Genomic DNA, 12,472 nt, shown 5'->3' with positions numbered 1-12,472 from the left:
ATAATAATCATTTAGTTTTCAATATGCACCTAGGCTCGTGCCATTGTCTTAAAAGTGATGAACAAAGGAATGGAACTTCATGATCAGATTCCATATCCCGAAACGTATAGTGACATCTCTGTAGATTTTACTAATCAAGAAAGAAAATATCTATCATAATCTTTTCAATCAAATGAAAAAAATAATTAACTTTGAAAAAAGTAGTCTTCCAGGATGTAACATTGAGCACAAGGATCTAGGGGCTTAGGATTTCTTATTTATTTAGGTTAGGGCAATAATAGGTTTTTTACATACCTCAGTCAAATAGTCCAATAAACTATATTGCTCAACAGCCTACATGACTATTTGATTGGGGTATGTAAAAAACCTATTATTGTCTTAACATTAACAATAGAGTCCAGGGGCTGAAAACATGAATTTTGATTGATTTATTTATTCCATCCAACAGATATCTCAATTTTTTACAAGTAACTAATCAATCAATAAAGGACAAAAAATCTGATTTGCTAAGGATACTTAGGTGAAAATGCTGTTAGTGATAGTGAAATATTTTAAAGTATTGTGGTTTTTCTGACAGTTTGGATTCTTTTCCATTCAAGTAAGCCATCCTCACAAAACACCCTAATTAGGTCTTCAAAGTGAGTACACTAACTAAACTCTTCAGATAAACAATACAACCTGTAATAAATGTTTCCGTTTGGAAAATGGTGTGAATAAAATGTTAGGCCTAATGACTCTAGGTTATGTTATTATATTTTGATCTTATTCCTCAGGAGCCGTCAACAGTGTTGAACGTCATCCGTAAAGGTCTACAATACGCTGGAGGTGTGAAGCCACCCGAGAGTCTGTCCGCTGCGTATCTCCTCACCACTCTGTCTCACACACCGCTGTCAGACGCAGCGTGGGCGGCCATCTTGGACAAGTATCCATTTTGTAACCATAACGTCATGTAAGTCTTTCATGTGGAAGCTAATTTAATCCTAAGTTTTTTTTTTATACAATCATCATCATATAGGGAAGTCTAGCAGCGAATGTTAAGTTTTTAAATATAGGTTATTTTGTAATGTAATTTAATCCAGATATACAAATATTAAAAAATCATGTTTTCCAGTGTATGTCAGCACATCAAACAAACAATCCGACCCCTTCTATTATAGCTATTAGCTAAAGTACTCAAGCAAAATTAACATTATTCCCAAGGTGTGTGAAAATGGCATTCTGTTGAAACATAAAACAGTTTGAGTGTTATGATTAGAACTACTGAAATACTGTGAATAAGTCGACATTTCAATTTACTTTTGTTTAAGCTCCCATTCATTTTTATGTGTTATATTTCAGAGAATACAAAGGCGTGTACTACCTAGTAATGATAGTTGCGGATGAACTGACTCGCCAGTTGGCTGTGGCTGAAGAGAACTTACTGAAAGCCGCTTCCTCAGCACCTCTTCACGGACTGCTGTTTACCATCAGACTAATGCTGACTCAGGCTGACCTCAAGTAAGTATCAGTAATCTGAAAGAACTCAAGATTCCTAAGACATTTTGAGAATTAAGTTTTGTACACTATACAATTTATTGAATTCCACGTTTTTAATTTTGTGTCCTTTTGAGCTATTAGTATTTTTTTAATGTTTCCCCTAAACCCTAGTCTTTCCTTGTCTACCATCGCTCTTTTGATAGAAAGCATCATTAGTTTATGTACATTTAGACCAAAAAATTGTATCTGAGTCAATTTTAAAACAATTTTGAAGTCACAAAAGTAGTAGTAGTAATCTTTTAGTACTTTTCTAAATTTATTACAACTAAAAGAACTAACATTGTCTGCTTTCTCTCTTTGTGTTCAGGAGTTGCAACAGCGAGATGTGGAGACAGCTGATCAGAAGATTGGTAGAGCTAAGTTTCAGCTGTAGTGCTGCAGTAGCCTCAGTCGTCAACAGTGACTCGCCCGAGGGACATCTCCCCATGGACTTTGACTTTGGTGGGTAACATGAGGACCATATATCTATAGACTTTTAGTTTTGTTTGGGGCCAGTTGTAGTCTTTAAGGTATTCCACTAAAAGGAACTATAAGTGGTGATTGATATCATAGGGCACTTATTAAAGCAGGTGTGGAAAACATTGTGTGCATTTACCAAACATTTAGGTACAAAACTAAACAGTAGCCTCCTATTTGACTTCCTCATTTTAACTAAATAGACGTCAGGACAACCGTCAGGAATCTGGATAATGGTCTACTGTACCCGTTTTTAAATCTCAGACAACAATATGTATCATTATAAACTATCTATTAATTGTTGTTAACTGTAATGTGTAATAACTCTTTGTCCACCAGATCCGTCTGACGTGTGTGGTGGTGAGCAGGAGGGGGTGGAGGGAGTGACGTCGCAGATGGTGTTGTTGTGTTCTTGGAGAACTGTCAAAGAAGTGTCTCTGTTGCTTGGTCATCTAGCTGAAGAATGTAGCATTGCCACAACACCACAAGGTATTCTGTTTTGATCCATAGGTTTCAAATTGAAGGATACAAGGGCATGTTTGGTAAATCTAGGATTGTTTCAAATTCACATATTCATTGCTGAATCTCAGCCATTCTATTATAAATTTCTTTAATGAATAGATTGAATTGAATCTTGAATCTGAATTCTCAAAAATCAAGTACCAAATCTAAAGAAGTTTTTATAAAATTTCATTTATAATGTGAATATTTTTACATGCAGCAAGGATTAGATGATATTTCATAATGACAGCAACATTCTGATTATTTCACGGTTGCAGAAATATCATGATATTCTCGTCTTGTAAAGACCCTAAAATATTTCAAGAAGTTTATTTAAAGCTCTTCCTAAATTTTAGAGACTGAAACATTCTGCTTCTTTTCAGAAAAAAACTTTTTTCAGATGGGAATGGAACTAGTCATATTGTAACCCAAAAATGAGTGATGAATGAGTGGTGGAGCTTAGAATGTTGTGATGTGCCTTGTGTAGCTTGTTACTGACTAGGGCCCGCGGCTTCTTAAATCAGGATGGTTTATTAAAAGTGTATAAAGGACAGCTGGGCCAGTTTTGAACCATCAAAAGTTTCTGACTGTTCTCAGGATGAAATCGGCTACCTTTGGATTGTTATGCAAGCACTACAATCACTCAACTACCCAGCTATCCATACCTACTAAACTGTATAGCTATTACAAATAACTTATTACTTACTTAGGTCTGAAAGTACATTTCATGTTTCAGAAGCAGGACTGTTGGAAGAAAAGGATATTTTGAGGATTGGAAACCATTTGACAACACTTCTGGCTGAAACCAAACATAGAGGAGCTTTTGAACAGGCTTATGTCGGCTTCTGCAAACTGGTGTCTCGTCTTTGGAGGTAACTAAGTGCTTAAAGATTTGGTTCATTTTAGTATAACTAGTAGCTTTACCCAAGCTTAGCAACAGGCTTTATTGTAATAACAGTTACTCTTCCCTCCGCTGACTGTGGAATCTCAATTCTACCTCCTAATTTTAGAAGTCAGTGGTAATTTCAATTTTCTACTAGTGATTGGTTGTTAACAAACTTGATCAAAATGCCAACAGAGTAAATGTAACTAAAGTAAACGGTTGTGTAAAACATTCTGGTTACACTTTTTGTTGCTACAGATAGCAATATCAATCATTGTTTACTTTTGAAATTCCAGTGTGGAACATGAAGATTTAGATCCTCTGTCTATAGTTGAGTTAATGTGAGTTACTTTGATCAACACAAAAGTGTTCATACATCTGATTAATCTTCCTATTTTCAGACTCCCAATGGGGACTCTCCAGCAGTTGCCATTGAAATGGTTGAAAGACACAATGGATGAGATCAGCAACAATGAAGAGACTCTTTGTGCTACAAGGAGAAGTGCTGGGATACCTTTCATGATTCAGGCATGTATTAGATTTATAGTAATCAAATTTGATACATGTTTTAAACTCGGTACTATTTAATGTGTTTTCTTATTTTACCTCCAGAAACATGACTGCTCTGTCGAGTATGTTTGTGTGTGTTTATTTCTCAACATAACCAGCCATAGCCAAGCAATACTGTCCTACGCAATACAAATTTCTTTGTACTGGTTCAGGAATTGATTAGAAGAGGAAGAGGGATAGAGTACATGAAAGTACGCGAAAGAGTACTGTAAGAAAGGACCATGAGGTCCTAAGTTCGCCTCAATAAAGAAGGTTTTTAATTTCATTTAATGAAAAATTAGAAAATTAGTGTCCAGAGGAAACATCTAACAGGTCATACTACAAAACATAAAACTAATGTTTCCTCCTAATATAGGATTCCTTCAGAGAGTAGATTAAAGAGATATTTTAGTCAACAATGTCAACATTAAAAGCTATAGTAGTGAGTTCAAACACAAGAAGTTCAAAACACTTCTCCCTGTTGTATTCAAATTAACACTTCTCTTCAATCTACTCTCTGTAAAAGTCCTATATCATTGTAAAATATCAGTGTTTTTTTTTATCTTTTGTTTCTGTATCTATTTGCTGAACTCTACCCATCCCCAAAATAATCACTAATCAGTCACCTGGATTATATTTTTAACAAAACCTTTTTACAGTTCAATTATTTTTGCTGACAATTTAACCCAACCATTACATCTAAAAATATTTACAAATTTCCATCTTTATATTGCAGGCTCTGATCTGTACCCAGATGGAGGTACAAGGTCCGTTGTCAGTGGAAGGGTGGGTGAGTTGTCTGCTAGCTTTGGCTGAGTGTGCGTCTGCGCCCCCCACCACTCACACTCATGCACTCAACATCCTGCGCGCGCTGTTCCGCAGTACACAGCTTGGGGAGGCTGTATCTGTCTGTGTGGAACGTGCGTTCATCGTCACCATCTCTGCGTTCTCAGCCAGCAACTGGATGGTAAGTCGAATGCACTAGTAAACTTTTAGTATATATGAGTGTGTGTAAATAGATGTACACAGCAAAAATAAATTGTTATTTCAACTTAAACTACAGTTGGCAGCACTGTTGTGGAACTTTTTAATTTGAACTCTAACTACCAGTCTTCTTTCTTCACTCTCCTAATAAAGTCCCTAACTGGGACAAAATATTAAGTTTTACTGCTTTGTGTTATGTGTTTCATGTGTGTTTTACCATAGCTAATTTGGGCTCTGTCTACCAGGTAAGCTAGCTTATCCTTATCCTTATCCTTATACATAATAAATAATCCTAATCGAACTAAATTAAGGTAAAATTGTCTATCACCATTAGGGAAAAACGGAAAAAGTTTTTCTGTTTTAGGATCTAAAATCTGATCTGGTCCACTGGTAGAATAAAACCTACAACATAAGCAAATCCAGTCATAGCTGGTAAAACACACAGATAAGATAATGTTTCAGGAGCTAGAACATAATAAGAATGAGCCAAAGGCAATAGAACTTTTATGACTGCACAGGATGGCTTCTGAGACCAAATTAGAATAATTTTTGTTATTCACATATGATTCTCTATTTTATTGCAGCACATTGATTTAAAATTTGTGGTAGAATTTTCATCACTAACAGTATTGTCAAGCCTTATTTACAATTTATGGTTTTGCCATAGGAAAGAAACTCAGCAACGTTGCTTCTGAGCGCTTTGATGACTCGAGTGTTTGGAGTTCCGAGATCCAAGAGTCAAGACAGTCTCTCCTGGAAGAACAAGATGACAGGGAGGATATTCTTCCAGCGGTATCCGAAGCTGTTTGACTTCTTTCAACTAGAGCTGCAGAAAGCTTCTCAGTCGGGCTCAAAATTGCATCCTTCGTTGTACCCGGTTCTGCTCATACTGGGACGGCTTTACCCATCGTCTCTGGAAGGCACTGACTCTAACGTACAGGTAGTCAAGTCAATGATTTATTTATTTTCACATAAATGTTTACAATTGAACCAGCAAAGCTGGGTATGTCAGGTGTGGTGTTCTAAGTCATTTACAGTTTATAATTTAGTCATTGTAGTCATTATTATTATTTTTTAAATTCCAATTCAATATTTTTTATCCTGTGACAGTTGACCCAGTATATACCGGACATAGTAGTGTGTTCTGGCAGCAACATATACAAGACCAGGACACTGGCAGCCAGAGCAATGGTAGCCCTCATGTCTCTTTCCCACTTTGACAATGTCATACAACAAGTCACCCGGCCTGATATATCTACCAATTTCAGGCATGGCTTACATTTACAAGTAAGTAAATCTGTTTTTGTCATAAGTTTGTTGGGCTTAAGTACGGTTCTAACTTTTTATTCTTATTACTTACAGTAAGAAAACGTCTGTGGTGGCCGAGGACACCAACTGAATATTTTGTTATCAAGTTTGTGAATAAGTTAGCTTAACCTTAACACATTTACTACCAGGTGATATAAGGCATACTATACAGAAGAGTGTGATGAGCGGTAGGCAACGTGTTAAAGAATGGTGCAGTATGACATAAAATCCGCAGTTTGATAGTAATGAAAATGACCAACCACTAGACCAGACATTTTAGTGCCTGCAAGATATTTAATACTAAATTTTCGCAAACCTTTTCCTTAAACATTTTCTAAGCTGATTCCATGATATTTAGGTCCATAAACTATCAGGAAACGTCTCAAAGTCTGAAAGTTGAGAATTTTTTTAGAAATGAAACTGGTTAAAATTATTGAACTCAATAACATTTTTTTTCATTACAGGTGGCATTCTTCCTGAAGCAATCTGATCTCAAGGTCAACCATTTGTTTTTCAAGGACCAAATAGAAACCTGGATTGAAAAATTAATAGGTTTATTTGACAAGAAGCTCAGTGTCCCAGAATTACAAGCTTTGGTCAATATATTCAACATTTTCTATGATAAATATTCCTTACTTGTACCACAAACTGTGTGGGTACAAATCAGAGAGAAATCCAAAAGTCTTTTAAATCCGATTCCATCTTCTGAACTGCTTGGATCTTGTTTGCTTCGACCTGCTTTATGTGAATTGTTACTCAAGTTAGCCATGAGATCAGAAAAAGACATTGTGTCGTTATGTTGTCAGCTGTTAAATGATAATATATACGAGGTTCGACACACAGTGTTGGATTTCATTAGTTGTCTCTGCGGTTACAGCTGTTCAGAGAGTTTTGGTGAGTTTTACAAACTGGTCGATTTTAACACAAAGCAATCTTGTAGATACCTCTTGTTACACGATCATGAAATCATCAAGGTCATTGCAGAGAAAGCTTTAAATGTGTTTGAAAACAAAGGAGATCATCCTGATGATAACGTTAGGTTGCTATCAGTGTTGAGAGGTTGGGAAGAAGTCTGGGTTGAGATATCGGACAAATGCAAGGAGGATTTGCTGGCAAAGTTGCTGGATTTGTGTAGAGATTCCTACAATGAGATTGCTACCTGTGCTTTGTTTTGCGTCAACGACTTCTTGAAATCAAAGGTTAGTATTTTAGCAATTCACAGGGTGTTTTTTTAAGAATGGTCCTGTGAGACACTCATTAATCTGACAAACAAGCTTATATGTTGGTATCCCAGTTTACTTGACTTCAAAAAAGCATATCATAACATTCATATTTTTGTAAAGATAAATTTTAATGGCTTTACTCTTGTTGGGGGATAATTTAGATTAAGGAACATAGGTTAGGTAGATATTAAAAATTTACCAGGTTAGGTAAAATTACCATGTACCAGCTTGGGAATTACTTTTGTAATTATTGTGTTCAAGCGTTATGTACAATAAAGCTTTGTCTATTGTCTAATAAAAATATGCTTTCAGAAACACTTGAATGAAGGTGATATTACAAGCATTAGTACATTACTGGAAGAACTTACTTCCTCAGAAACAAGCTATTTATATCACGAGCCTCTGCATGAACTGGTAGTGAAGAACTTCAGTGCATTACAGATGTCAACACAAGCAGTCAATAGTAAGTTGACAAATCGTCTTTAACTTTATGAGTTTTTATTTTAAATTGAGTTCAATCCTATTGTCTGAAGTGTCTTTGACTGTCAAATAATGTTGGACTTGTACAAAAGTTTAACTCTTGGGTTTTTTTTTACTTTGTCCCCCTTTACATAACTATGGGAATTTTGCTAAAATGTTCATCATAGTATATGGAGAAAGTGTTGTTTTTGCGGACATTTTCCATCACGATTGTAAAAAACAATAATGTTACAATTGCAACATTGTTGTTTGCAATATTGTTATGTTGTTGTAACAACAATTGTGTTAGTTAAGTATTTTCACCTGAGGACGGGATCAGATTCCAGATCCCGAAACGTTGTGTATTGTTTTTTACAATCGTGATGGAAAATGTCCGCAATAAACCTTTGAACAACATTTACAAGTTGTTCTTCATTTTTTGAAATTTTGATTTTTTATGATAAAAAAAATTGAATTTTCACAAAATCAGCCTGAACGATTTTGACTCTGAAATTTGGTCCTTGTAACCCTATACAAAATGGTACAAGCCATAGTCCAACAAAATGGTACAATGGTACTGTAAAAAATTACGGTTTATAACTTATTGCTACTTTTATGATATTCCCCATATAAAGTATCATAGTTACTCCCACCACTTACCCATGATGAAGGTTGTTGATAAGCTAATGGAAGAAAGTATGTGTCAGATTCATGATCCGTTTATTTCTACAGTGTAAAATTATTTATATTTTCAATATAATTTATATCTTTACTATTCTGTCCTACAGGACTGCAGATGTACAAGACATTGATTCAGTTGAGTGATCACAGCCACTGGACACAAGTAGTAGACCAAGTGACCAGGACAGAGAAGAATGCTGTAGTGACTGCTACATTGGTGCTGGGCTTGACATTGGGTCAGTTCACAGGGTTGAGACATAATCAGGATAATGTGGTATGTATGTAGTGTGACTCTTAGGTTTGAGTTTTTAAATACTATTTACAAAAATTCTGGGGGAAAATGAACCATCATTTTTGTTTGATACAGTAGACGTCTTAACTGACCCTAATGGAACTAGACCTAGGTTGGATAACTGAAAAGGTCGGTTAAAATGGACAATCCCTAAAACATGAAGTGCTACTTAATACTTATACAACCATTATTTCGAAGTCGTATTTGCATTATTTTAAAATACACTTTTTCGTACTACTACTTTTTTGTACTTTTTGTAACTAACTTTCTCTTTTTTCGTATTGGTAGAAAAGTCACAAATAAACACAAAACACGGATAAGTCAAATACTTTCAATGGAATAAATTATAGTTGTGGGCAAGAGTCAATAAAAATTTGTATCTTAATAACCTAAGTAAGTACTGTAATATTAAATAATGCTTTTCAAATCCAACAGTAGAGAACGTTTTGTCCAAATTAAAGATACAAGCAACCATTTTGTTACGAGACAGGATGGTTTTTTAGCCCCTCACTGGAGGCTCGTATCACAAAAACTATCTTGACCTTGGAGTCGTTAACCCCCCTCCCCTGCCCAATCCTACAGGTTGTGTTTGTTTACACAAGCGATAATATAATTCTAGATTATATTACAAAAATAGTAGCTGTCAGAAACAAAATAACTTATTCTTATTCGCATCCTATGGAGATAAGCGTATGATTCCCATCGCCGAGCATGGTTAAACCAAACTGCTCTCAAAACAAGGTCGGTTAAAACAAACTGTAATATTTTACGATTGAGAGCGGATAATTTGATTATTGGTTAATGCGAGGGAGTCTACTGTACTTGTATTTCTACATTCTATTACCACCCAACTTCCCTGTTTTTTTTTTTTTTTTTTTACTTTTGGGGAAAAATAAGTTGTATCAGCATAATAGACTTGCTATCAAATAATGCTGTCAGCCAAGTCACTCTTCATCAGAATCAACAGACATTTGATAACCAGCAGATTTGTGTGCAATATAATATTTTTTATGTTATGCTTGTTTTATCATTCCTGCAAATTTCATCACCCATACTACGATTTGGAAAATTACAACAATTAAAATTACCTTCTTTTATAACTTACCATCAATGCATATAGTCCTTTTACCATCCAAACAAGTTTCAAAGACATACATTAGAAAATATTTATTTTAGTCTTGTTGACAAAACATCCAACACCGTCTGCTATCAAATGTCCATACTGTCAGGCTTAGTTGAAACCTCACTCTGTTCATTGTAGTTTACAAGTTCACGTCTATGTTTATGAGCTGAGAAGTACAACGCTCCGCCAAACCGGTTCCTGTGCAGTTGCTCTAGGGATTCATCTTGACTATCAGTAACCGCTGCAGGAGTAGGTTCTTGCATTGACCTCCCTGAATTTATTACTATCAATGTCGGCAGAACGTCTGCGACTATTCCATCATTAGCTACAATGATGAGACCTAAGTCTTCATCGCTTGTGTGCATCGTATTACTATCCTCCTGAGTCCAAGTACCAGTGTTTGGCAACACGGACAATATTCGCCTCCTTAGATAGTACCTATGGTAATCTCTGTCGTACCTGAGGTATCCGCTGGTTATTGCTCTTTGAAGCAACCGGTTCATCCTTAGTTGTAGGTAACTACCGTATAACGTTCTCCATCTGGTTCTAAACCGGTCGAGGGTTACTCCACGGCCTGTGTCCAAGTTTTCCATTACGGACAGCAGTTGTCGCATAGTTCTGGTAAGCATTTTACTAAGAATTTCAAAACGGATAATTTAAAAACATAAATGCAAGGGCTAAATGTCTAGACTATCATGATTTCTATGGTTACTTGAACCATTTAATATAATAAGTATAGGACACTAACTTCTGACTTCAACTAATTATCTACAGGGCAGTTTTTGAAGTTTTAACTTCCATCATCAATCTGATTCAAGAGAGTATTTTTCTTATTACTTTTTTCAATTAGAACTGATGAGGGAATTTTAGATATACAGTATGAGAATGCAGCTCTCCTCTGATTACTAAGTTGAAGACAGGGGAGTAACCGACACTGATTTGTTATTTGAAAAACCAGCTTTTAGGCTGTATAAAAAATAAATAAATCAAACCTTTAAATAACCGATAGAATTAGAAATCAGCCAAGATGTCAGTTATTGCAGATAGATACTCGATATGAAAGCAGTCTTACTTGTCACTAACTAAGATGGGTATTGCAACCATTCATTTTGTAGTGCAAGAATGGATAAATTATGATTGTACGATGGATATGAACATGAAGCATTCATTGTGTGTGAAGTTTTATTACTAGGGATCAAGCTCAGTCGTGTCCAGTTTCAGTTTCATACCATTAAACAACCACTTACATTTGCCTTGATCAATCTGGCAACCTGTCTAAAATCTGCAAAACAACTGAATAGAAAAACAAATCTGTATGTAGATTTACTTTGTTGTGGCAGTGTATTGTTTGGTTTGTAATCCATTCACTTGTTTTGCAAAAAAATGAAATTAACTCCTGACAATGCTAATTGCCTTTCTGTGCCTACTATGAGGCCTTTTTTGAGAGAGAGAGTCTAAGAGACCTAACTGTGGTAAGCAGCAAGCAGCTCAGCTCTAGCCTATTGTGCAGCCTCATTCTCCATCAAATTTCAGATCCTTGAAGAACCACGATTACTCTTTATTCTTTAATATTTTCTTAGCTGGCAAATTTGGCCACGTTTTTCAGCACTAATTGGACAAATGGGGATACAGTTCGGTGACATGGTACATGACCACATTTAAAATCCTAAGTTGGTAGCCTGTTTTAACATTGTCTTTCCTCCTATAGGCCTAAAGATTTTCCAGAACACCTTGCAGGGCTCCCTATACTTACCATCTGACTTATTTTAGGCCAAAGTGTTTGACACGGAAGAGGTCAGCAGTGATTACGAAGAATACATTCTAAGTCGGATTTGCAGTCAAAAGTTTAACGAGCTGTGTGATTCTACGCTCAAGATTCAACTTGATAAACCACTCAGAGATTGGCTCACCAAGGAGACGGGACTCGACGGAAGTACGTTGGCAGAGTTTGTATCACTGGCTAGGATGCAGGTGTTACAACTGGACTCAAGTGATCCTTGTCAATTTTTATACCCTGGTTATCAAAGACTCAGGCTAAACTGGTTGAAGTTGAAAAATATTTTATGACATATTTTTGTTATTAAAGTGGTTTATATGTTTTTATTTTAAGACTCTTCAATTGTTATTGAATGATGTATAGTTTATTGGTTCCATAATCCCTATCAATGGTGTAGTAGGGCAGAACACATGGAATATGCTTTCTCCAAAAATCTAATGTGATGAATAGGGACCTCTTGTCGGGAATTTTTGATTTTGATTTATATAGATATATATTTGAATTCCTTATTAAATTCCGAATCACTTGGTGCAAGTGCCATGTATCTACGATTTTTTTTGTTAAAGTTATAGGACTTTAAAATTTTGTCATGTAAAAGGGTTGTTTTGAGAAAAACCATTTTGAAAATTTCAAATAGGCCTACGCATAAAATAGTTTTTTTTTTTATTCAAGAAACTATTTTGGTATCAAAAGAAAGCGT

General features: G+C 35.6%; 1 protein-coding gene across 2 annotated transcripts in view; it reads left to right on the top strand.

Moving 5' to 3' along the window:
• Positions 1-12,098, top strand: part of LOC128987193 (thyroid adenoma-associated protein homolog) — a 28,569-nt gene extending 16,471 nt beyond the window's left edge. For both annotated transcript variants that reach the window (XM_054407936.1, XM_054407935.1), the window contains exons 14-26: positions 774-949; positions 1,339-1,497; positions 1,844-1,977; positions 2,332-2,481; positions 3,230-3,365; positions 3,778-3,904; positions 4,662-4,892; positions 5,577-5,849; positions 6,020-6,196; positions 6,682-7,416; positions 7,753-7,903; positions 8,688-8,854; positions 11,766-12,098. In XM_054407936.1, the coding sequence (XP_054263911.1) occupies positions 774-949; positions 1,339-1,497; positions 1,844-1,977; positions 2,332-2,481; positions 3,230-3,365; positions 3,778-3,904; positions 4,662-4,892; positions 5,577-5,849; positions 6,020-6,196; positions 6,682-7,416; positions 7,753-7,903; positions 8,688-8,854; positions 11,766-12,062 (2,913 nt within the window). In that variant the 3' untranslated portion in view covers positions 12,063-12,098. The remainder of the gene's footprint in view (positions 1-773; positions 950-1,338; positions 1,498-1,843; positions 1,978-2,331; positions 2,482-3,229; positions 3,366-3,777; positions 3,905-4,661; positions 4,893-5,576; positions 5,850-6,019; positions 6,197-6,681; positions 7,417-7,752; positions 7,904-8,687; positions 8,855-11,765) is intronic.
• The last annotated feature ends 374 nt before the right edge of the window (positions 12,099-12,472 follow it).

The sequence above is a fragment of the Macrosteles quadrilineatus genome, unplaced genomic scaffold, assembly GCF_028750875.1.
Source record: "Macrosteles quadrilineatus isolate MER2022 unplaced genomic scaffold, UCM_ALF_1.0 Scaffold_2__2_contigs__length_208266976, whole genome shotgun sequence".
Taxonomy (NCBI): Eukaryota; Metazoa; Arthropoda; class Insecta; order Hemiptera; family Cicadellidae; genus Macrosteles; species Macrosteles quadrilineatus.
Note: the sequence above shows the minus strand (reverse complement) of the source record. Positions and strands in the feature narration are given on the sequence as shown.